Here is a 25,665-nt window from a genome sequence, read left to right as displayed (position 1 = left end):
GGAGAACGTATTATGCATGGGTGGGTATAGGAGGACCTATTATACATGAGTGGGTATAGGAGGATGTAATATACATGAGTGGGTATAGGAGGATGTAATATACATGGGTGGGTATAGGAGGGTGTAATATACATGGGTGGGTATAGGAGGGTGTAATATACATGGGTGGGTATAGGAGGGTGTAATATACATGGGTGGGTATAGGAGGGTGTAATATACATGGGTGGGTATAGGAGGGTGTAATATACATGGGTGGGTATAGGAGGGCATATTATACATGGGTAGGTAAAGGAGGGAGTATTATACATGGGTGTGTGTAGAAGGGCGTATTATACATGGGTGGGCATAGAAGGGCATATTATACATGAGTGGGTATAGGAGAACGTATTATGCATGGGTGGGTATAGGAGGTTGTAATATACATGGGTGGGTATAGGAGGGTGTAATTTAATGGGTGAGTATAGGAGGGTGAAAAATACATGGGTGGGTATAGGAGGGTGTAATATACATGGGTTGGTATAGGAGGGTGTAATATACATGGGTGGGTATGGGAGGGTGTATTATACATGGGTGGATATGGGAGGGTGTATTATACATGGATGGGTATAGGAGGGTGTATTATACATGGGTGGGTATAGGAGGGTGTATTATACATGGGTGGGTATAGGGGGGTGTATTATACATGGATGGGTATGGGAGGGTTTATTATACATGGGTGGGTATAGGGGGGTGTATTATACATGGATGGGTATGGGAGGGTAGATTATACATGGGTGGGTATGGGAGGGTGTATTATACATGAGTGGGTATAGGAGGGCGTATTATAAATGGGTGGGTACGGGAGGGTGTATTATACATGGGTGGGTACGGGAGGGTGTAGTATACATGGGTGGGTACGGGAGGGTGTATTATACATGGATGGGTATAGGAGGGTGTATTATACATGGGTGGGTATGGGAGGGTTTATTATACATGGGTGGGTATAGGGGGGTGTATTATACATGGATGGGTATGGGAGGGTAGATTATACATGGGTGGGTATGGGAGGGTGTATTATACATGGGTGGGTATAGGAGGGCGTATTATAAATGGGTGGGTACGGGTGGGTGTAGTATACATGGGTGGGTATGGGAGGGTTTATTATACATGGGTGGGTACGGGAAGGTGTATTATACATGGGTGGGTACGGGAGGGTGTAGTATACATGGGTGGGTATGGGAGGGTTTATTATACATGGGTGGGTACGGGAGGGTGTATTATACATGGGTGGGTACGGGAGGGTGTATTATACATAGGTGGGTATAGGAGGGTGTATTATACTTGGATGGGTATAGGAGGTTGTATTATACATGGGTGGGTATAGGAGGGTGTATTATACATGGATGGGTATGGGAGGGTGTATTATACATGGATGGGTATAGGGGGGTGTATTATACATGGGTGGGTATAGGAGGGTGTATTATACATGGGTGGGTATAGGAGGGTGTATTATGCATGGGTGGGTATAGGAGGGTGTATTATACATGGGTGGGTATAGGAGGGTGTATTATACATGGGTTTATATAGGAGGGTGTAGTATACATGGGTTTATATAGGAGGGTGTATTATACATGGGTGGGTATAGGGGGGGGTATTATACATGGGTGGGTATAGGGGGGTGTATTATACATGGATGGGTATAGGGGGGTGTATTATACATGGGTTTATATAGGAGGGTGTATTATACATGGGTGGGTATAGGGGGGTGTATTATACATGGGTGGGTATAGGGGGGTGTATTATACATGGGTGGGTATAGGAGGATGTATTATACATGGATGGGTATAGGGGGGTGTATTATACATGGGTGGGTATAGGGGGGTGTATTATACATGGATGGGTATAGGGGGGTGTATTATACATGGATGGGTATAGGGGGGTGTATTATACATGGGTTTATATAGGAGGGTGTATTATACATGGGTGGGTATAGGGGGGTGTATTATACATGGGTGGATATAGGGGGGTGTATTATACATGGGTTTATATAGGAGGGTGTATTATACATGGATGGGTATAGGGGGGTGTATTATACATGGATGGGTATAGGGGGGTGTATTATACATGGATGGGTATAGGGGGGTGTATTATACATGGGTGGGTATAGGGGGGTGTATTATACATGGGTGGGTATAGGAGGGTGTATTATACATGGGTTTATATAGGAGGGTGTATTATACATGGGTGGGTATAGGGGGGTGTATTATACATGGGTGGGTATAGGGGGGTGTATTATACATGGGTGGGTATAGGAGGATGTATTATACATGGATGGGTATAGGGGGGTGTATTATACATGGGTGGGTATAGGGGGGGTGTATTATACATGGGTGGGTATAGGGGGGTGTATTATACATGGGTGGGTATAGGAGGATGTATTATACATGGATGGGTATAGGGGGGTGTATTATACATGGGTGGGTATAGGGGGGGTGTATTATACATGGATGGGTATAGGGGGGTGTATTATACATGGATGGGTATAGGGGGGTGTATTATACATGGGTTTATATAGGAGGGTGTATTATACATGGGTGGGTATAGGGGGGTGTATTATACATGGGTGGGTATAGGGGGATGTATTATACATGGGTGGATATGGGGGGGTGTATTGGGGGAGATTTACTGAAACTGGAGCACTCAGAATCTGGCACAGCTGTGTATGGCAGCCAATCAGCTTCTACCTTCAGTTTGTTCCGTGAAGCTTTGACCATAAAACCTGGAAGCTGATTGGCTCCCTTGTACAGCTGCAGCAGATTTTGCGCTCTCCAGTTTCAGTATATTGCCTGCATATTGCGCACCAGGCACCGCTTCGCTCTATAGTTTGTGCTGGAAGTCAGTGCGGATATCCTCATTGGGATGTGAAGTTTGTGGTGAAATATTCGATCCTGCACTGACTTGTATGTATTTATCTCCTTTAAATGCAGCTGACCCCCACCCCCTCAGACAACAGATACCACACCCGGCCCCAGGCTCAGATTGCAGAAGTGAAGTCACATTCCCACCCGGCCCCCGCCTCCTGATAGAGGATTGCAGAGGAAATTCTGAAATCCTGCACACAGCGGACCCCCCACTGAACACTTACAAGGTATGTTACACTTCTCTTATGATATAACTTATGTTTGATCTGTGCAACGCGGGATGGGGTTCCAGTTGTAGATCTGTGGATTTCTGGGGCCCCTGAGACTAGATGTCCCAGTAAGACCATTAACATTTCAAGGGATGTTTTATCACCATAGAGAGATCCAGTCCTGGAGGCTTTTCTATACATTGACTTTCCAGGGACAATGACCTGTCAGCTCAGAGATGGTGGCTTTATGAATCTATACGCCATATAGAAGCTTACAAAGCCAATCGTCCCATTTGTCTGGCTTCAGGCAGTCTGTGTTGCTGCATAGAGGCCCCAAGGAAGGTATAGTGGGCCCCCAAGGAAGGTATAGTGGGGCCTCATTAGGAAGTGTTCTGGAGGAAAGGTGTGCACAAAGGTGGAGATTGCTGTGGACACCAGAAGATGGTCAGATGTGCGGCTCTGACTGCCCTCTGATATCTATGATGGAGTCCCTGACAGCTCAGGGCCCATTCACTTGTGGTCCCAAAAAAAAAGCATCTATGTGCTGGTTGTGTGGAGTAGGGTTTGTCTTGTTTAAAGGACCTCAAGCCATTGTTCTGCACAAGACACCCCCTTGGTCCATGTTCTAAGAAATCTGCTACTTCTACTTTCTGGCAAACCTGGAACTTTTTGGTTTGGGGGGGGGGGGTTGCAGTATCATCCCTTCTGGTTTCACCTGTTCTTTGTAAAGCACCTCAGTGAGTAGAAGGAAATGTTGCTACATCTACTCTACAAAGGCATTCCGCATGGACAACTGCCATTGATATCCAGGAAATAACGGGACTAGTCGATCCTCTGCCATTTCCTGAGTCTAGTCTGTTGCAGTCGTACTCCTCACACCTTCTCTGGGAAGGCAGCCAGTTGTTATTTCATTCATTCCCATTGATGCTCCAGTGAATGTAGGAGGGCTCAGGGCTGTGCTGGAACCCTGGAACACCACTAATCCTGGATCCCTGCAGATTATCCAGAGAGAAGGAGGCTTCCCCAGTGTAATCTCTGTAACTCGGCCCTGCGGTGTGTTTACTAGCAGCACCCAGAGTGCCTGATACAGAGTGGGTGGTTGTAATGACAGTGAGGTGAGTGCTGGGATCTCCCCGTGTAATCTGCAGGGCTGACAGATAGCCAGAGGATGGTGCAGGGCGTGGTAGGATGATGCAGGGACAGGAGGGGATCCAACAGACCAGCGTTCATGGTGGGTGCACCTTTCACCTTGGAAAGTCCTTAATGGGAACCCTTCAGCACAGTTCAATGTCTCTGATGCCTGCAGCAGTCTCTCCGAAGCTGCTCCTCGCCTTCCTTCATCCAATAGCAGCATGAAGACTGTACAGGGCTTGGCCACTAAACTGACATTTCTACACTTCACACACTTATTGTAGTAATGCAAAATGTGTGAAAGTCGGGTGAATCAGGAAACTGAGGAGGAAGTTACATGGCGTTAGGAAATGCTCACTGAGGGCTCAATTGACTGACATTTGCCACAGGAGTCCACAGTGAATTATGTGCAGTAAATATCTCCAAAAAATCCAATGATAAAACCAATTCACTGACAAAAAAAGTAATTGATTACCTTGTGGACTCCTCCAGTCGCTATTTGCTGAATGCATACAATGAGGTGACACATTCGCAGCATTCTTCCTTCCACTCAACATGATGGTTCAGTTTAGGAACACTCGTTGTTAGGGCGCTGCCACCCACCAGCATCCTAACAACCAGAGACTCCTCCCTCCCGCCTCAGTCAAATAGGATTCCCAGCGGATGGGTGAATGTGGACAAAGGAGTCCGGATCGCTTTCAAAAACCAAAACAAGCCTCAGCATGGAGGTTTAATGAATTGCCCACCTCTGAGATAAATACGGCCTGCGAGCTTCATGTGGTATTTAACCCTTAGCTGGCCCCTTGGGATGCTCTGCAGAATCTTCCACAACTTGGATGCAGGTGAATGAAGTCAATGTTCTGAATTGATCAGATTGACATTTTTACCAGATAACGTTCGCGGTTCATGGATAGATGACGTTTTATTAAGTGGTGGAGATTCCATTGACATCTTTATATTGTGATACAGAATTTTTCACCAGACTGGTCACTTCAATAACCGCCGTCCTCCTAGAGGAATCAATTTATTTTATTCTTCTTTATCGGTAGAATCCTCCTTAGTGCAACCATCTGAATGTCCTGAGACTGCTGCTAGGTGCCGCCATCTTGGATGTAATATCTGCAGTCCCAACAAAATCTGGACTGTTTCTCTGGGGCGTTTATAGGATTTCTATTCACTCTGAGAGGTGCAGTGGAGATGGGCCAGAACAGTCTGTAATTAGAAATTCCCCGAAAAGAAGATAGCTATGATATGTAAGAAGGAAGGAGCTGGGCCAGCATAGATTCCCACCCCCCCCAAGAAGAGGAGAGGGCTATGACCTGCAAAGGGGGAGGGGCTGTATTAGGGAGTTGACAATAATTGGTTAGCACATCCAAAGGTACATTGCAAGAGAATAAAAATCCTTTATGGAAAGCAAACGCTGCAAGTGATCCTTTTTAAAATAAAGCATTTTTTCTGTGGTAGGTTTTTTTTTTTTTTTTTTACCTGCAATTTAGGTTGGTGACAGGGACTCTTTAAACAATGAACCTGTGACAGAATTGCCCAGAATGTGGAATCATGTTTTTATGATTAGGATGGCAGAGGGGTGATCCCACCCTTAGTGGGGTTTTTGATCTAGAGTAGTGCCATCCTTGAAGGGTGATGTATACATTCTACACCTGGGAAGAGTCAAGGCGCGCAATGCGTAGACGTGGGAAGAGTCTGCGCACAATTTGTATACATTCATACATAGGCAGAGCCCAGACATGACGAGTACAGATTGTTGTATCTCCATAATCTGATAATATCGTTCTATATTTATATCTCTGACCTCAGATTGCGGTTTTCTTCTGGTGTGGGGATTGAATAGTAAAGAAAACCCCTCTCTGATTCCTAGAAGATCGTCTGATGGACTTATATTGGAATATAGACGCACATAACGATCTGTGGAGGACTCGCCTGCTATGTTGTTGAGATCCTGAGCAGTGTTGAGGAATGTGGTGGGGGAGGGGATGGAGTGGGGAAGTCAATGGAAGGGTCACTAATTGATCTGTGCCTGTGGTGGGATCATTGGCTGTGATTGGGGGGGGGGGGTAGTAAAGTCTCTGGACTGTTTGCTCTGCTCATTCCTCCTCCTCCTTATTCCCTATCATTTATAATTTTAGTACAAATGGGGCTCATTCAGCCCAAAGCAAAGGCAAGGCAAAATCCTGTTCATAAAAACACATACAACACATCACAACAGACTGGGGTGCATACAGATGAATGTGATGTAAGAATATAATGAATCCAGCGATATATTGTAACAATTCACACCGGACTGTTCTCATTATCTGCACCATAAACTGCGCAGATCCTGGTGTGATCGCCCTCCGTCCACAGAGAGGAATAGTGATGACTTATTTCAGATTTATGTGTAAAATGAGAACTAAAACTTCAGGTTGGTGATGATGGAAAACCCCAAATTTCTACTTCTCAAGAAAAGCTAGAAATATTCCCCTGGGACTTTGGCAAAAACCAGAATCAGTGTACAAAAATATAAAACAGTAATGTTTATTACAAAAGATGAACAGAATAAAATGAATCAAAGATTCAATATAGTCGCTTGTGGTACAAGGATTCATGGATCACATACAAAACACACAGTGTGCATAGAACCTGACAGTCTGCAGTACATCAACTGGCAAATGGGTTGGAGGCCCAAGAGAGCTCTTGCAGTGATCAGACAAATCCAATGCATTTCAGAACTCCTTCCTCGGAATAAAGCTTCATGTACACACAGGCTTTTAGCAGAGTTTAGGAGAGGTTAAACCTCCCTCTCCTGAATGCAGAAGAATCACATTCAGGATAGGAACATTTTGACCACCGACCGCGGGAAAACATGGCGAAAATGCGGTACTGCAGTTGCCACGTTTAACACGATTTGCGTTTTCCTATGGCCAGCGGTCACGGTAGGCTTGTGTACATGAAGTTTAAATATGTCGGTTCTAGAACAAAACATCATCAAATGAATGTAAACAATATAGTGCATGATATTTTAAAAAGTATGTAGGAAAAAGCTGGTTACTAAACACTTACAGATTGCACCACATATAATATCGGATAATATAATATATCGGATAATAAGGGACAGGGATTCATGGAAAAGAAGTTACATAGTTAGTTGGGCTGAAAAAAAGGATGGACAAAAGTCCATTCAGTTCAACCAAAAAAAAAAATTATAATCCTATACCCACAGTTGATCCAGAGGAAGGCAAAAAACCCAGCAAAGCACAAGCCAATTTGCTCCTGCAGAGAAAAAAAATTCCTTCCGGATTCCCCCCCCCCAACTCTCCCTATAAATGTTATATTCTGTGTATCCAGGACTTTCCTACAGCAATCCACTGAGCTGGCCACACCCAACTCTTGAGGGAGTCTATTCCACCCCCCCCCTTATGTATTATACATGGAGATCATATCCCCCCTTATGTATTATACATGGAGATCATATCCCCCCTTATGTATTATACATGGAGATCATATCCCCCCTTATGTATTATACATGGTGATCATATCCCCCCTTATGTATTACACATGGAGATCATATCCCCCCTTATGTATTATACATGGAGATCATATCCCCCCTTATGTATTATACATGGTGATCATATCCCCCCTTATGTATTATACATGGTGATCATATCCCCCCTTATGTATTATACATGGAGATCATATCCCCCCCTTATGTATTATACATGGTGATCATATCCCCCCTTATGTATTACACATGGAGATCATATCCCCCCTTATGTATTATACATGGAGATCATATCCCCCCTTATGTATTATACATGGAGATCATATCCCCCCTTATGTATTACACATGGAGATCATATCACCCCCCCTTATGTATTATACATGGAGATCATATCCCCCCTCATGTATTATACATGGAGATCATATCCCCCCTTATGTATTATACATGGAGATCACATCCCCCTTATGTATTATACATGGAGATCATATCCCCCCTTATGTATTACACATGGAGATCATATCCCCCCTTATGTATTACACATGGAGATCATATCCCCCCTTATGTATTATACATGGAGATCATATCCCCCCTTATGTATTATACATGGAGATCATATCCCCCTTATGTATTATACATGGAGATCATATCCCCCTTATGTATTATACACGGAGATCATACCCCCCCTTATGTATTATACATGGAGATCATATCCCCCTTATGTATTATACATGGAGATCATATCCCCCCTTATGTATTATACATGGTGATCATATCCCCCCTTATGTATTATACATGGAGATCATATCCCCCCTTATGTATTATACATGGAGATCATATCCCCCCTTATGTATTATACATGGAGATCATATCCCCCTTATGTATTATACATGGAGATCATATCCCCCTTATGTATTATACATGGAGATCATATCCCCCCTTATGTATTATACATGGAGATCATATCCCCCCTTATGTATTATACATGGAGATCATATCCCCCCTTATGTATTATACATGGAGATCATATCTCCCCTTATGTATTATACATGGAGATCATATCCCCCTTATGTATTATACATGGAGATCATATCCCCCCTTATGTATTATACATGGAGATCATATACCCCCCCTTATGTATTATACATGGAGATCATATCCCCCCTTATGTATTATACATGGAGATCATATCCCCCCTTATGTATTATACATGGAGATCATATCCCCCCTTATGTATTATACATGGAGATCATATCCCCCTTATGTATTATACATGGAGATCATATCCCCCCTTATGTATTATACATGGAGATCATATCCCCCCTTATGTATTATACATGGAGATCATATCCCCCCTTATGTATTATACATGGTGATCATATCCCCCCTTATGTATTATACATGGAGAGCATATCCCCCCCTTATGTATTATACATGGAGAGCATATCCCCCCCTTATGTATTATACATGGAGATCATATCCCCCCTTATGTATTATACATGGTGATCATATCCCCCTTATGTATTATACATGGAGATCATATCCCCCTTATGTATTATACATGGAGATCATATCCCCCCTTATGTATTATACATGGAGATCATATCCCCCCTTATGTATTATACATGGAGATCATATCCCCCCTTATGTTTTATACATGGAGATCATATCCCCCCTTATGTATTATACATGGAGATCATATCCCCCTTATGTATTATACATAGTGATCATATCCCCCCTTATGTATTATACATGGAGATCATATCCCCCCTTATGTATTATACATGGAGATCATATCTCCCCTTATGTATTATACATGGAGATCATATCCCCCTTATGTATTATACATGGAGATCATATCCCCCTTTATGTATTATACATGGAGATCATATCCCCCCCCTTATGTATTATACATGGAGATCATATCCCCCCTTATGTATTATACATGGAGATCATATCCCCCCTTATGTATTATACATGGAGATCATATCCCCCCTTATGTATTATACATGGAGATCATATCCCCCTTATGTATTATACATGGTGATCATATCCCCCCTTATGTATTATACATGGAGATCATATCCCCCCTTATGTATTATACATGGAGATCATATCTCCCCTTATGTATTATACATGGAGATCATATCCCCCCTTATGTATTATACATGGAGATCATATCCCCCCTTATGTATTATACATGGAGATCATATCCCCCTTTATGTATTATACATGGAGATCATATCCCCCCCCTTATGTATTATACATGGAGATCATATCCCCCCTTATGTATTATACATGGAGATCATATCCCCCTTATGTATTATACATGGAGATCATATCCCCCTTATGTATTATACATGGAGATCATATCCCCCCTTATATATTATACATGGAGATCATATCCCCCCTTATGTATTATACATGGAGATCATATCCCCCCCCTTATGTATTATACATGGAGATCATATCCCCCCTTATGTATTATACATGGAGATCATATCCCCCTTATGTATTATACATGGAGATCATATCTCCCCTTATGTATTATACATGGAGATCATATCCCCCCTTATGTATTATACATGGAGATCATATCCCCCCTTATGTATTATACATGGTGATCATATCCCCCCTTATGTATTATACATGGAGAGCATATCCCCCCCTTATGTATTATACATGGAGAGCATATCCCCCCCTTATGTATTATACATGGAGATCATATCCCCCTTATGTATTATACATGGAGATCATATCCCCCCTTATGTATTATACATGGAGATCATATCCCCCCTTATGTATTATACATGGAGATCATATCCCCCCTTATGTATTATACATGGAGATCATATCCCCCTCTTATGTATTATACACGGAGATCATATCCCCCCTTATGTATTATACACGGAGATCATATCCCCCTTATGTATTATACACGGAGATCATATCCCCCCTTATGTATTATACATGGAGATCATATCCCCCCTTATGTATTATACATGGAGATCATATCCCCCCCCCCCTTATGTATTATACATGGAGATCATATCCCCCCTTATGTATTATACATGGAGATCATATCCCCCCTTATGTATTATACATGGAGATCATATCCCCCCTTATGTATTATACATGGAGATCATATCCCCCCTTATGTATTATACATGGAGATCATATCCCCCCTTATGTATTATACATGGAGATCATATCCCCCCTTATGTATTATACATGGAGATCATATCCCCCCTTATGTATTATACATGGAGATCATATCCCCCCTTATGTATTATACATGGAGATCATAGCCCCCTTATGTATTATACATGGAGATCATATCCCCCCCTTATGTATTATACATGGAGATCATATCCCCCCTTATGTATTATACATGGAGATCATATCCCCCCTTAATCTCCTCAGTAGAGAATACATTCAGTTCCTCCAATCTCTCCTCATAGCTGATCTCCTCCATGCCTCGTATCAGTTTGGTTGCCCTTCTCTGTACTTTCTCCAGTTCCCCAATGTTCTTTTTGTGAGTTGGAACCCAAAACTGAATTGCATATTCCAGATGAGGTCTTACTAATGATTTGTACCGGGGGAGGGGGGGGGAGTGTAATATGATCTCCCCCCCTTGAGTCTATACCTCTCCTAATACAAGAGAGAATTTTGCTCGCTTTAGAACCCGCAGCTTGGCATGGCTGCCATTATTAAGCTTGTGATCTACCAGAACCCCCAGATCCTTCTCCACCATTGACCCCCCCCCCCAGATCATTCTCCACCGTTGACCAACCCCCCCTAGTATGTATGATACATTCATATTCTTAGCCCCCAAGTGCAGAGCCTTACATTTATTACCATTAGCCCTCATTGGCCCCATAGTCCCCCAATTACACAGAGCATTGAGGTCGGCTTGGAAGTTGGAGACATCCTGTAAGGACGTTATTCCCCGGCACAGCTTGGTGTCATCTGCAAAGACTGAAATGGGATTTATAATCTCACACCCCATATTTATAAATATATTAAAAAGTAAGGGTCCCAACACTGAACCTTGGGGCTCCCCAACTATAACATTGAACCTTGGGGCTCCCCACCTATAACACTGAACCTTGGGGCTCCCCACCTATAACACTGAACCTTGGGGCACCCCACCTATAACACTGAACCTTGGGGCTCCCCACCTATAACACTGAACCTTGGGGCTCCCCACCTATAACACTGAACCTTGGGGCACCCCACCTATAACACTGAACCTTGGGGCACCCCACCTATAACACTGAACCTTGGGGCACCCCACCTATAACACTGAACCTTGGGGCACCCCACCTATAACACTGAACCTTGGGGCTCCCCACCTATAACACTGAACCTTGGGGCTCCCCACCTATAACACTGAACCTTGGGGCTCCCCACCTATAACACTGAACCTTGGGGCTCCCCACCTATAACACTGAACCTTGGGGCACCCCACCTATAACACTGAACCTTGGGGCACCCCACCTATAACACTGAACCTTGGGGCACCCCACCTATAACACTGAACCTTGGGGCTCCCCACCTATAACACTGAACCTTGGGGCTCCCCACCTATAACACTGAACCTTGGGGCACCCCACCTATAACACTGAACCTTGGGGTACCCCACTAACGCCTCTAGACCATGCAGAGTATGAATCATTAACCACTACTCTCTGAATACAATCCTTTTAGTTTTCTATTCATTTACATACACATTTTTCCAGCCCGCAGACTTTAGTTGCATGTGGGGAACACTTTTGCAAAATCCAAGTATACCACGTCCACCGCCAGCCCTCTGTCCAAGTATACCACGTCCACCGCCAGCCCTCTGTCCAAGTATACCACGTCCACCGCCACCCCTCTGTCCAAGTATACCACGTCCACTGCCAGCCCTCTGTCCAAGTATACCACGTCCACCGCCAGCCCTCTGTCCAAGTATACCACGTCCACCGCCAGCCCTCTGTCCAAGTATACCACGTCCACCGCCAGCCCTCTGTCCAAGTATACCACGTCCACCGCCAGCCCTCTGTCCAAGTATACCACGTCCACCGCCACCCCTCTGTCCAAGTATACCACGTCCACTGCCAGCCCTCTGTCCAAGTATACCACGTCCACCGCCAGCCCTCTGTCCAAGTATACCACGTCCACCGCCAGCCCTCTGTCCAAGTATACCACGTCCACCGCCAGCCCTCTGTCCAAGTATACCACGTCCACCGCCAGTCCTCTGTCCAAGTATACCACGTCCTTAACCCCCCCCCCGTCCAAGTATAACACGTCCACCGCCCCCCCTGTCCAAGTATAACACGTCCACAGCCCCCCCCCCTCTGTCCAAATATACCACGTCCACCCCCCCGTCCAAGTATGACACTTCCACAGCCCCCCCCCCCTCTGTCCAAGTATACCACGTCCACAGCCCCCCCGTTATGTCCACAGCCAGCTCTCTTTTCAAGTATACCTTGTCCACAGCCACCCGTCTGCCCAAGGTTTTGCTGCTTGTGCGTCCGGGGAATGCAAATGGCTGTCATGTTGATGTTTGTGCAGCAAGATGGGGGGAGAATTTATATACTTTAGGTATTTACAACATTTGGCACCAAATAGGGACAGCTGCTCATTGGCGCTTGAGTATTGGATCAGTACTATTTATACTAGATCTCTGGCACTTCTATTTCTCTGGGACAATCCTGAGGTGGCTACATATGAGATACATAGAGGTACTATTGGTGAGCATCTTACAATGTTTTAGCATTTTTATATGCTCCCTTATGGAGGAGTGAGCCTGTTTGTGTATGGGCCCATATATGTATTCTTTGTTACCTCTATTTGGGTCGGATTATTTCTGCCATTTTAACACAATTACATATTTTTATTTAGCCCCTATGCTGACAATCTTTTCGCTTGAATCACACCATTTTTATGTGCCAAATTACAAATATTATATTTTATTATTTATGGCTCGCATTATACTTAGATTCCCTCATTGGCTGCTGCTATGTGGTCCTTGCTGGTGGATGGGCAGCTGGGGCGTCTCTGCCTGCCCTTTCCCTGATGTGTCATTTGGAGAGCATCTTCCATCAATTTTCCATGAATACTTGTCACTTATTATCCGATTGTAGTGCACTCTGTGTTTTTTTTTTTTTGTACATTTTTAAAATATTATGTACTATACAGTATTGTTTACATTCATTTGATGTGTTATGTTCTAGACCTGACATATTTAGTTAATCTTTTGTAATAAACATTACTATTTTTTATATTTTTGTATACTCATTCTGATTTTTGCCATACAAAGTCCCAGGGGAATATTCCTAGCTTTTTGTGTGTGTGTGATGTTGGCAAAAACAGTTTAAATGGTGGGCCATTTGAGCATATTGTCTATTTCTGTATTTAAATTTCTACTTCTCCATCACAAACCAGCCCCCCACCCACACCATTGTACAATACATTAGGGATCAGAGAGGGCCACCAGCCATAATCCAATAATTGGGGATCTAATGAACACTTAGATTGTCAGAAGAAAGCAGATCTCCCCACAAATAACTGTGAAAACTAACCATGCACCATGTTCCCTGGTATGTCCCTCAATATGCCCCCTCGCCTACCATCCACCCCTTCTGACTTTTAAAAAAATTGTCCAATTATAGACCAGAACCCAACTTTCACCTTATGGTAAGAGAATATCTGAAGGCGTCCCCTACATGCTGCTGATTGGCTGGGCAAGGGTTGAGGAAATGACTTATTAGATTCTTGTTTCATTGTATTCATATTTATTTTTATTTTTCGTTCCAGAACCATGGAGGTGCCAAATTACGGAATGATGGTTCAGCCAGGATATCCAATAAATACAGGTATGCCTCGGTTTCAGTCATGGTAATGGCATCTGCAATCTATGACCTCTGTAAACTTGCTCCTCCATGAACAGACTACATCTGATTGTTGCCTTTATTTTATCACCATCTAAGATTTATTCTTCTTCCTCAGTTGGTGCAAATCCCATGATGCCTTCAGGACCAAACTACCCCCCCGCTATGAATCCTGCCATGGCTCCAGGGTTCTATCCATCGGTGAACACAAACCCCCTCGTACCTCAGACTGCCCCCTATCCCCAGTTCTCTGGCATACCTGGCTACGAAGGAATGGAGGGGGAAGGAGGTAAGTTGGCCAGATTTTTGTCTTTGGTGTGCAGTTTAGTCTGTAAAATACTTTTATGTTGGAAACTGTGTGGGTTTGCTAAAGAGTCCACTGAATAATTGTATGTAGACCACATTGATGGGCCCCATCTGTTTCCTGAATGACATGTCTATTGTCATGAATCTAAATTTCCCTATTTTATTATGAAGTATCCTTTCTAGCCGCATTATCTGAGGCACAATATCCTATAGATTGAAAAGCAAGGACTTACCTGATGTATCCAAACCTGAATATTGAGTGCATTGTAGGTGTATTTAGGGGGGTCCTCATTGGGTGGTTCCCTGTGGTCAATTGAGAAATTTGTAGTGGTTGTAAAAATGTGTGTGACCACATGTACCGCTCCACCTAAAAGAGGAAGGTCCACTTTTAATGCCTCGCCCCCGCTCCCCATTGAGGATTGGCACCTTTGGAGGGGTGGATATCCTATTTTTGACAGGTTCCCACTTTTACTGTGATCAGAAGCTGAAGTTCTTCTCTCCACCCCCCCCCCCTTGCAATTTTCTGGGAAACATGACCATATCCAGAAGACAGCGGGACCATTCACAGTGCGCAGTGCAGCGTGCGCATGTGCAGTGGGCAGTTGCCTGTGACAGCTTGCAGGTTTCCACACTTAAGGTGTCGGGAAATTAGGACAGCTGGTGAACCTGGCTGTGGTGAGGACACGTTGGATCGTAGGACTGGTGAGCGGCTATATTTTTTTTTTTTTTTTTGCTTTTTCTTTTTTTAAAAGTCGGCAGCTACAGTCTTTTCCCCAGGGAATGGAGCTCTGCCTTTAAGTTCATTTGGGTATTTTTATTTTTTCTCACCAGTTAATTTGACTGCTGAAAATTATATTCAACATAAGTCTCACTGTTTAAACCAGATCTGTAGATCAAAAGTCTGAAACTTTTTTTTTTTTTAACCATCCCTCACTTTCAGCAATGTTGGATGCCTGTCCCCCCCCACACTGTGCTTTGTGGTTCCTTCCTCTGTCCACCCCCCACAGAGTCCTGTGCTGACATGGGGTAGGATAGATATATGGTGCACACAGTTCTCCAATGCTCCCAGAAGGTCAAAAAACAGTGAGCCTTGTGGAATGGAGGAAAGGTAGTTGACATGGGGGAGAGATATAATATCTCTTCTATTACAACCGATTATATTTTTTGTACTAACTAGTGTATATTTATGAATCTGAGAAACCATGATGGTGACTGGTGAGGAGGGGTGGTGATGCTGACAATGGTCTAATTTTTAAAAAAGAATAGAATAAACCAGAATAGAAAAAAACAATACAAAGGAACAGTGGCTAAATGGTTAGTACTTTCACCTGGCAGTACCAGGGTCATTGGTTCGAATCCCAGCCACAGCACCACCTGCCTGGAGTTTGCATGTTCTCCCTGTGCCTGCGTGGGTTTCCTCCGGGTACTCCGGTTTCCTCGCACACTCCAAAGACATGCTGGGAGGTTAATTGGTTCCTGTCTAATTTGGCCCTAGTATGGGTATACATGAATATAAGTTAGGGACCTTTGTACACCCCTTGAGGGTTAGGGACTGATGTGAATGTACATTATATATGTAAAGTGCTGCGTAAATTGATGGTGCTATAGAAGTACCTGCAATAAAGAATTTCTGAAATTCAAATTTTGAATAGAATAGAACCAGCTATCCTTTACAATGAATTTGGATTGATTCTAATTTGATTTGAATACTTTGAATCTAGTGGAAAAATGTTAATCTGGTTGAAAACGAATAAACAAAATTAAACCTAACAAATTCAACAAAACAAAATTAGTAACTTAACAAGTCGATCCAAAATGAAACAAATGTTTGTGCTCTGCACATGTCTAATACTGAGAGAAGAGGGAGGTGAGCGCCATGTGAGGAGGAACCTTGGGGAAGTGGGGTTGGTTGGGATGATGTTGTAGAACAGGGTATAGATATTGATGTGTGAGAAGAACATTCATGAATAATTGAAGTAATTGTGTTTTTATTGATATTACGTTCCTGTGGCACCTTTCTGGCTCTATAAATCCATTCTGTTACACATGTCACATGTCCTGATGTAAATAAAACACAAATCTTCCTGAATGTTCCCTCTCACGTTGGTCTTCATTTTCGTTGTTATCTTTTATATATTTCATTCAGGAGCTCATGGACACAAATCTCACTTCTACACATGGCGGCCATTGACTGCGTATTTTTTTCACTTCTCTTCTCAGAGGTACAATTGTTAAAAATCGGGATCTTCTGAGAGCTCTATACACAGTGAAGGGCCGCGATGTGTAAAGTGTTGCACTTTAATGTCCACTTCGGTCTCTGGAGTCTTTGAGGATAACACATTTTTCCTTGTTGCCAAGATTAACAAAGTGAAATTAAAGAAAACCTCCTGAGGAGGGAGTATGGCACTGGTCTGTCTCTCTGTCGCGGTTTGCATGGCGCTGGTCATTGTCCCCCCACTTCTGGGAATTGAGAGAGTGTAGAAGAGAACGACATTTAACAACAGAACACAAAATGATGGGCAATAGCACAGCTGGATGAGTTCCTCTTTTGGAGGTTTTTTGGATGTCATTCTGTATTTGATGTTCCGTTCAGTAGGCCTTTCCTCATCTCCTGTAGATCAGCAGTTGCTGGTCTATATACGGACCCCAGGAGAAGACCTCTCAGATATCCAGCTGTAGGCTGGGAGAACATCTTAAAGCTGAATAAGCAGAAATGATGAGAACCGTCTGCCAGGACTACATATCAAACTTTTTACTTTTCTTTACAGGTGGGAAATTTCTTCCTCCCCCACCAGTGGTAGGACCTGGACCCGATTCCCTCCCCACCCCTTCAAACAAAGACTGGACGTAAGAGACTTTCATTGTATTGTAGTCTGTCAGGGTAAAAAATAGAATTTGATCTCTGCAATACATGACCTTTCCTCACGTTATTCTCCCTTTTACAGAAAATACTAATCTGTCAGGAAGGCACTGACAGGAATATTGAGGGCTAAGTGGTGTAAGCCCTGCCGCTTTTCTTTCTGGGCTCCCAAGATGAGCAATTAAAGGAGTAGGCAGGACACTGTGCCGAATTTGACAAATGCTCTGGGGTTTTTTTTTTTTTTTTAATTTATCAAGTAGATATTATAATGTTCTCATTGGTGTATTTGACAGATTTAAAGGGCGCAAAATAAGAGAAGCTGTTGTTCACATACACCGAAATGAAAATGGCAGGCTTTTCGTAGGGAGCAGGGGCCTACCGGCAGCCATACTGTTTGCTTTGGTAACACATCTGTTTCAAGAACAAGTGTCATCTGGGCCAGCAACCATGTGGAAACCTTATTTAAAGTGACATCCAGTCAGGGTGAGCACCAGGGGTGGACTGACAGCTTATGAGGCCCCCGGGCAATAGGGGATCATGGGGCCCCTTTGTCCTCGCCTACACTCAAACCACACCCAAAAAAGCCTATGAAAGGTACCAGGGGCATCTCATGGGGCCCCCTATTGGCCCCGTGCTCGAATGGTCAGTCCGCCCCTGGTGAGCACACATCTGGGAATCCTTTTTGCTGATCTCATTGTAAGTGGCAATGTGGATTAATAGACCCGTCCATTGACTCTGACCCACCCATTGATGACTCCTTGCTGCCTCAGACAGATTGTCTACAGGATTACACTATGATGCCTTTTTTTTTCTTCTTTTTTTTTTTTTGTCAACCAGTGGGTTTAATGGAAAAAAAAAAAGACTTGATTCCTCATCCACACATTTGATGTGGATAGAGGAATCCCTCCCGCTGAGGTACTCTGGCAGTGAAAAGGGTTCCCCACTATCAGAGTACACAGATCACCACTGTTGGCTATAGCCTGTGACACTGATTGTGTGAAAATTTTCCAATAGGTTGGCAGCACATAAATTGATCAGTAGATGGACTTCTGAACATCCTGCTTGCCCATACATGGATCAAAATTTGTCTGGTCCTTGCTGAACTGGATGAATTTTAATCCTATGGCTGGAATTAGTACAAAATGCTTATTACTGTCACATCTATGAATTGGATTTTGGAACAAAATATTGATATCTGGGAGCACTAAAGGTTTAGAAATGGCTGTTTTACAACCTTTGAAGCCCTGAAGAAGGGAGCACAAGTCCCTGAAACATGGTGTTTCAGGGATTCCCAAAGTGGAACAAGATCAAAAATCAAATGACAGCTGCAAATAAACAGTATGTACTTGTTTGTTCCAGCAGTTTAATGTTTACAAAAGCAATATAGATTATTTGAACCCCCCCTGGAACCTGATGGCTCATAGTACAGGCATCAGGAGAGTGATTGGTGGAGTGAATGGTGTCACCCAGAACAATGAACACCAGATTTCGGGATCTCTGCCAGATGCCAGGACCACGCCAGTAGATGTGTATTTGAGAAGTAATTTTAGTCTGCAATGAACGTTCCTCCTATATGGTTCATTGATCACTTTCTAAAGTTCCAGTTCAAGGAACTGCACTTGGACCAACAGCACCTGCTTTATCTTCTGGAGTCCACACATCAATAGATGTCCTCCACCCTGGTATTCCTCCTCCATGCTCTGGACACATTGTTGTCTTATATACAATCACAGTAAAGATAATCCAGCTCCAGGCAACAATCAGACCCAGAGATTGGAGATCCGGGAGGAGAGGGGGATTCCCACTCCCAGCAACTCTGAGGATGTGTGCTAAGCTGCCTACATAAATCTTCATCCTGAAAGCAGTTTAAGGTGCAGAAACGCGTCGATGTCTGTAAGTCTTGTTGGGTTTGTACTTCATAATCAGTGCAGCTCCATCTGTGTTCTTCTTATCTTTTCCCATCTTAAAGGTATTAATGAGTATATTGGAGCGTCCTATATGACAACAGGAGTGACACACCCCAAAGAGTAAAGGCCTCAGCTTCATGTTCCTTATGCCTTTTGTGGGCTTATGACTTTTTCCGCTGTGTCCAATGAAAAGCCAGGATTTGTAGACGCAATCGGTAGTGAAAGGCTTGCATAGACACAGCATCCAAGGGCCTGGAGTTTCTTTGTGAAGGGAAATCAAATTGGGGTGAAAACATTTTTGAGCTACTATTATTTTGGGATAGTCGGTTAGAAAAACAAAAACAAATTAATTCGCTTCAGATGGCATCACATTTTCTAATTCATACAATATATAACACATTCATTGCAACTAGCTGGTTATGGAGTGGGCGCCACCACTGCATGGATTCCCTGCCAACAACGCAATGCAAACAAGTGCCGGCATTTAAAAAAAAAATGTGGTATGGATTTGAGGTGGGTGGGGGATGGGGTATGGCCTACGCTGTGTGTGTGTGTGTGGGGGGGGGTTTATGCCAGCGCTTTTTGGTTTGCCAGCATTGTCAGCGGGAAATCATGGTTGGTAAGGAGGTGGCAGCCACCACTGCTTAACAACCAGCTATTCTTCACAATGAATTCGGATTGGATGCGTAAATATTAAATCCTTCTGATACCATCTAATATGTGAATTGAATTCTGAAGATAAATCTGTTCCATTTACAGAATATGATACAAAATTCTTCAATTAACAAATGCATCCGAAATGAAAATTTTCCAGTGTGTACGTCTTACTTAAACATCATTTGAAATCATCCAATTATTTTCCCCCTCGACAGGATTCCCTCCATTAGCCAGGAGACTGCCAAAAAGGCCCTTCTGGACTATGTCAATGGCCATTGCTGCTATGGTACCTCCCCTGTGGAACAGATGGAAATCCAGCAAATGAAGCCATTTAATACATACCGGGTGAGTATACTGCTGAAGGGCTCTGACAAACGAGGACCCCAAATGAACGTCTCCTTCCTATGGATTGATAACTCTTGTTTTCATTTATCGGTAGTATCGCTTGGAAACCTTCACAGAGTCACGGTCCTGCGAATGGACGACCAAACCGCTAACAACAAGTGAGTGTTGTATTTCAGGGTCTATGGACCCCATTCATAGGTGTAATTTTGGTTTGCAAGCAAATTGTTGACTTTGGCCATCAGCTGACCTTATTTCGATGGCTGTGTGTGGCCACTATGGGGGTAATTCAAGTGCAGTCTTCACTCACATCCCTAATCTCCAACATAATCCTCATATTGGGGGCATTCAGCCTTTCCTTGGCCCTGTGTAGCTCTGAAGGCTGTGCTGGGATTCTGGAAGGTTCTATCAGACCTGTCCTGCCTATTGCTAGGTCCTGCCTAGTGGTCATCTCTAGGCACAGGACTTCTGGTCACAAAACATGCTTTCTGTTGGCCATTCTAGATTTGTATCTAGAGAGGAACTGTAAAGGACAATTGCTAAGCAGGAAGATGAGACTTCACCTGTAAGTAAATATGACTACTGCTAAGTCCATAGTGATGATCTATACATGCAGACTGTGAAATGTTTGCATTATAACGCATGTTGCTGTAAAACCTCTCTATAGGTGTTTTGCAGGGGCACTCCTTATGAATGGAACTCTGAGGCCTCATGCACACAGGACTTATTTTTTACTCTCCTAGAAGCCAGCAGCGTGTTTGCAGAAACAAACGCCCCATGCTTGTTAAAAGCGTCTAATGCTTAGTTTAGGCATGTTTACAAGCGTTTTTGTGCCCAAACTGTGCTGCTCCTGGATGCACTGGCACAGGGCTTTCCTCCTGCCACTTAACGCTGCTAAAAGTCTGTGTGTGCATGGACACCTAGGATAACATGCAGGAGACTTTAGAGGCAAGAAAAAAAAAATGCCTGAGGCCCCTAGGAACTCCGAAAACACCCTGTGTGCATGGAGCGTTATTGTGCTGAAGAGTAGCTACCAACACTCTGCAATGCACCAGAACACGTATACTGTGCGTCATGGCGTGCTGTGTTGTGAAAGTCATGTGCATTTAGAAATATCTCGATTCTGATTGGTGTACAGCAGTTTGTGGGATGAGTATAAGATCAGCGAGCGCTTAAAAGTAGCTGCTATTGCACACTAAGGTAACCAGATAAAACCTCAACATATATAGGAACTAAAAGGTGCAGCGCTAAAATCTATAATCAAATATTGTCCGATATTCAAGATGCTGATATGTGAATCATAAAATAGGAATAAATAATATTCAATTATTAAATGTTCATAAAAGTGACAGTTCATGCAAAGGTGCCAATCAAAACTGATTACTCCAGTATTCAGTGATGTGCACAAAGGTATGGTAAAAATACGCACTCACCAGATGTGTATTTTAAAAACGCATGTAATATGTATAGCCAGAGGTCCCCTTTAAGGATGGAATGGATGAGGTAAGCCGGGTATGGATACTCCTCCCTCTGGATGGTGTGCAGCCCTGCGGATGTTTCCTGGATGTACAAGGATCTATTCCTGCCAGAGGTCCCCTTTTTAAAGGATGGATGGGTGTTTACACCCTGAAGTGGAAACTCCTTACTCTGGATTCTGTGGGATACTGCAGCTAACTTCCAGGGTAGACTCTGCAAATTAATTTAGCTCAACGTGGAGCCAGAGAATTGCCCATAGTGCAGTATTGTAAACATAGGTTTATTGAGAATCCACGTGCTAAAAGTATCATTATACAAGTAATAGCATAGAATGCTGCAGAAAGGGACTGACCGTCCACCAAGCAAGATGGCCCCCGGACCTTCATGAGGCTCTGGCGGCATGACGTCACGGCGTATTGGCTCCTCTTTGCCGTGTTTCGTGTCAAGCACTTCCTCAGAAGGGGTTGCCAATACCGCCATGACGTTTGTTGTTCCCTTATATACAGTAGACGGCACATGCGCATTACGCACGCACCATATTGTTGTAGAGTGAAAACGTGTGCGGGTGCCATTTTGCCATGGATCAATCGCAGATCATGTAAACAAGTCACAAGATGGGGTTATAAAGCCCCGTGGAACAGACTATACTACGGAAAAAGATTTATAAAACTATAGAAATGATTGATTATGTTTGGGCCACTGACATATTGGCACTGATAGCCATAAACATAAGCTACAGGTAAATAGTATTCATGTTGCCATGGAGACATTATACCAACAGAGTGTCTATAAAACGGGAGCATAAAGACACTTAACTGATAGGAAATAGAATAGAATCATTATTAATCTGATTAATAATCATAATAAAAATATTAAAAATGTTAATTCAAAAGCTAAGATGAAATGAGATGAATCCATGGTAAAAAAAACATAATTAAAAGACAATAATAGCTTAAAGTTAACAAATCATAAACTTCTAATAAGATGCTAAGTAAAAATATATACCTAAAATACATAATAGGTAGAATTGCAACTAGTAATAAAATGTGGAATCAACTAGTATAGAATAGAACAACACAAATATGAAAATAAATAAAATTTATATTATAGAAAGTGTGTCCAAAAAAATGGAGAATATAAAATGGTTTAAGTCATATTCAATATATGACTATGTAAAAATTGGGATAAGGATATATGCTCTTAACGGAGTGTATATGAGTATAAAAACTTCCAAGATAAATAAAGCGGGTAAAAATGAGTAAAATGATGAAAAATAGAGTGAGGTAAGAGGGATGTGGATAAAAAGGGGGTATATACTACTGAAAGGAGATATAAACAAATGTCGATAAGGACTACCAATCATTAGCTATTGTTGATAAAGCAATTAATGTCAATATCTATATTGTGTCCTGCAGGATAAAGTGTAACCATCTCAAAAATCCACTTGGTTTCAATTTGTGAAATCACTCTCCTTTTTGTGTGTGCCTCTCCAGTGTGCTAGAATGGTGTCAATTCCCACAAAGTTCAGTGTGGAAGGGTCTTTGTTGTGGTATCTATAATGTATCGAGAGGGAATGTTCTCTGAAACCCCTTTTTAATAATATATACAAGTCTTTTTGTGCGTCCTATGTATTGCTTACGACAAGGACACTCAAGCATATATACTACAAAACACCTACATGATATAAAATTCTAAATGTTACATGATCTACCAGTGATAGAGGATGAAAGTCTCTATTTTCTTTTTTCTGTCATTATTATTATTATTATTGTCATTATTATTATAATACAGTGTTTAGCGCCAAAGGGTTTGCTCAGCGCTGTACATTAGCGAGGGGGACAGAACATGAGACAAAGTACAATACACGAGGGGTTCGAGGGCCCTGCTCTTTCGAGCTTACAATCTAGGAGGGAGGGGATAGTGGTACAGGAGGAAGTGGCTGTGGGGGATGGAGTGGCAGGAGGAGTGGAGGAGATCGGCTGTTAGGTGAGGGTGGGGTAGGCTTCCCTGAAGAGATGGGTTTTCAGGGTGCGCCTGAAGGTGAGGAGGGTAGGTGACAGTCTGATGGATTGGGGTAGGGAGTTCCAGAGGATGGGGGAAGTTCTGGAGAAGTCCTGCAGTCGGGCGTGGGAGGAGGAGACCAGGGAGCTGGAGAGTAGGAGGTCCTGTGAGGAGCGAAGGGCACGGGTAGGGTAGTATTTGGGTATCAGGTCAGTTAGGTAGTTTGGGGCAGCATTGTGAATGGCTTTGTATGTCAGAGTTAGTAATTTTGAATTTAATGCGTTGGGTAATCAGGAGCCAGTGAAGGGATTGGCAGAGGGGGGTGGCAGAAGTGGAGCGGTTGGTGAGGTGGATGAGTCTGGCCACTGAGTTCAGGATAGACTGGAGTGGGGATAGCGTTTGTTTGGGTAGGCCAGTGAGAAGGGAGTTGCAGTAGTCCAGGCGTGAGATGATGAGGGAGTGTACGAGTTCTTTAGTAGTGTCTGGGGTGAGGAATGTACATATCGATGCGGGCGGAGAGTGAGGGGATGAGGTGAGGGGTGGAGAGGTAAATTTGTGTGTCATCGGCGTAGAGAGGTGATAGTTGAAGCCGTGGGAGTGTATCAGTTGGCCAAGGGAGGAGGTGTAGATGGAGAAGAGAAGGGGCCCGAGGACAGAGCCTTGGGGGACTCCGACAGAGAGGGGGAGGTGGCAGCATTATAGGTAACGCTGAAGGAGCGTTGGGATAGGAAGGAGGAGAGCCAGGAGAGCAGCGTCCCTGATGCCAGAGGAGTGCCGTTTATTAAGGAGGAGGGGGTGGTCGACTCTTGTCGAAGGTCGAGGAGTAAGAGGACTGAGTAGTGGCCATTAGCTTTGGCGGTTAGCAGGTCATTAGTGATTTTGAGTAGGGCGGTTTCGGTGGAGTGCAGGGGTGAGAAGCTGGACTGTAGTGGATCGAGGAGGTTATCAGTGAGGTGGGCGCTTAGGCGTATGTAGGCTAAGCGATCAAGGAGCTTGGAAGTGAATGGCAGCAGGGAGATGGGTCTAAGGTTGTTTAGGTCAGTGGGGTCAAGGGAGGGTTTTTTTGAGTATGGGGGTGATGTGTGCGTGCTTTAGGGGGGAGGAGAATGCGCCAGTAGAGAGGGAGAGTTTGAAGATGTGGGTGAGGGAGCGAATGATGGAGGAGGGGGGTGACTGGAGGAGTTGTGAGGGGATAGGGTCCAGGGGGCAAGTGGTGAGGCGGGCTTCAGTGAAGACCTTTTAGTGACCTCAGTGGTAGCAGGGCTGAAGGAGCAGAGTGTTGGGGAGGTTATAGTATGCGGGGCGTTTGGTATGGTGAGGGGAGAGTTGAGGGGATGATGGAGGGCGGGGGGCTGGGTGGAGAGGTAGATTGTGAATTTACAATGTCCTTGCGGATTGTGTTGATCTTGTTATGGAAACGGTTGGCAATCTCGTGGGCGGTGAGTGAGGTACTGGGTGGAGGTGGGGGGAGAGAGCAGGGATTTGAAAGTGCAGAAGAGCCGGCG

The 25,665-nt window shown here is 43.7% G+C and overlaps 1 protein-coding gene across 2 annotated transcripts in view; it reads left to right on the top strand.

The window, feature by feature from the left end:
* Window positions 1–2,978: 2,978 nt before the first annotated feature.
* The window catches only part of LOC149430930 (protein SSUH2 homolog), a 36,207-nt gene continuing 13,520 nt past the window's right edge, over window positions 2,979–25,665 (top strand). Inside the window, exons 1-6 of one of the 2 annotated variants that reach the window (XM_089665905.1) lie at window positions 2,979–3,127; window positions 14,538–14,596; window positions 14,730–14,900; window positions 17,686–17,764; window positions 20,557–20,686; window positions 20,781–20,844. In XM_089665905.1, coding sequence (XP_089522031.1) covers window positions 14,542–14,596; window positions 14,730–14,900; window positions 17,686–17,764; window positions 20,557–20,686; window positions 20,781–20,844 — 499 coding nt within the window. In that variant the 5' untranslated portion in view covers window positions 2,979–3,127; window positions 14,538–14,541. Of the gene's footprint in view, window positions 3,128–13,448; window positions 13,472–14,537; window positions 14,597–14,729; window positions 14,901–17,685; window positions 17,765–20,556; window positions 20,687–20,780; window positions 20,845–25,665 lie in introns of those variants that run through there. The other variant, XM_089665906.1, reaches the window with a different exon arrangement.

This window comes from Staurois parvus, unplaced genomic scaffold (assembly GCF_062004578.1).
Source record: "Staurois parvus isolate SC_StPar_1 unplaced genomic scaffold, SC_StPar_1.0 ptg002406l, whole genome shotgun sequence".
Taxonomy (NCBI): domain Eukaryota; kingdom Metazoa; phylum Chordata; class Amphibia; order Anura; family Ranidae; genus Staurois; species Staurois parvus.
This window is presented reverse-complemented; position numbering and strand designations above follow the sequence as displayed.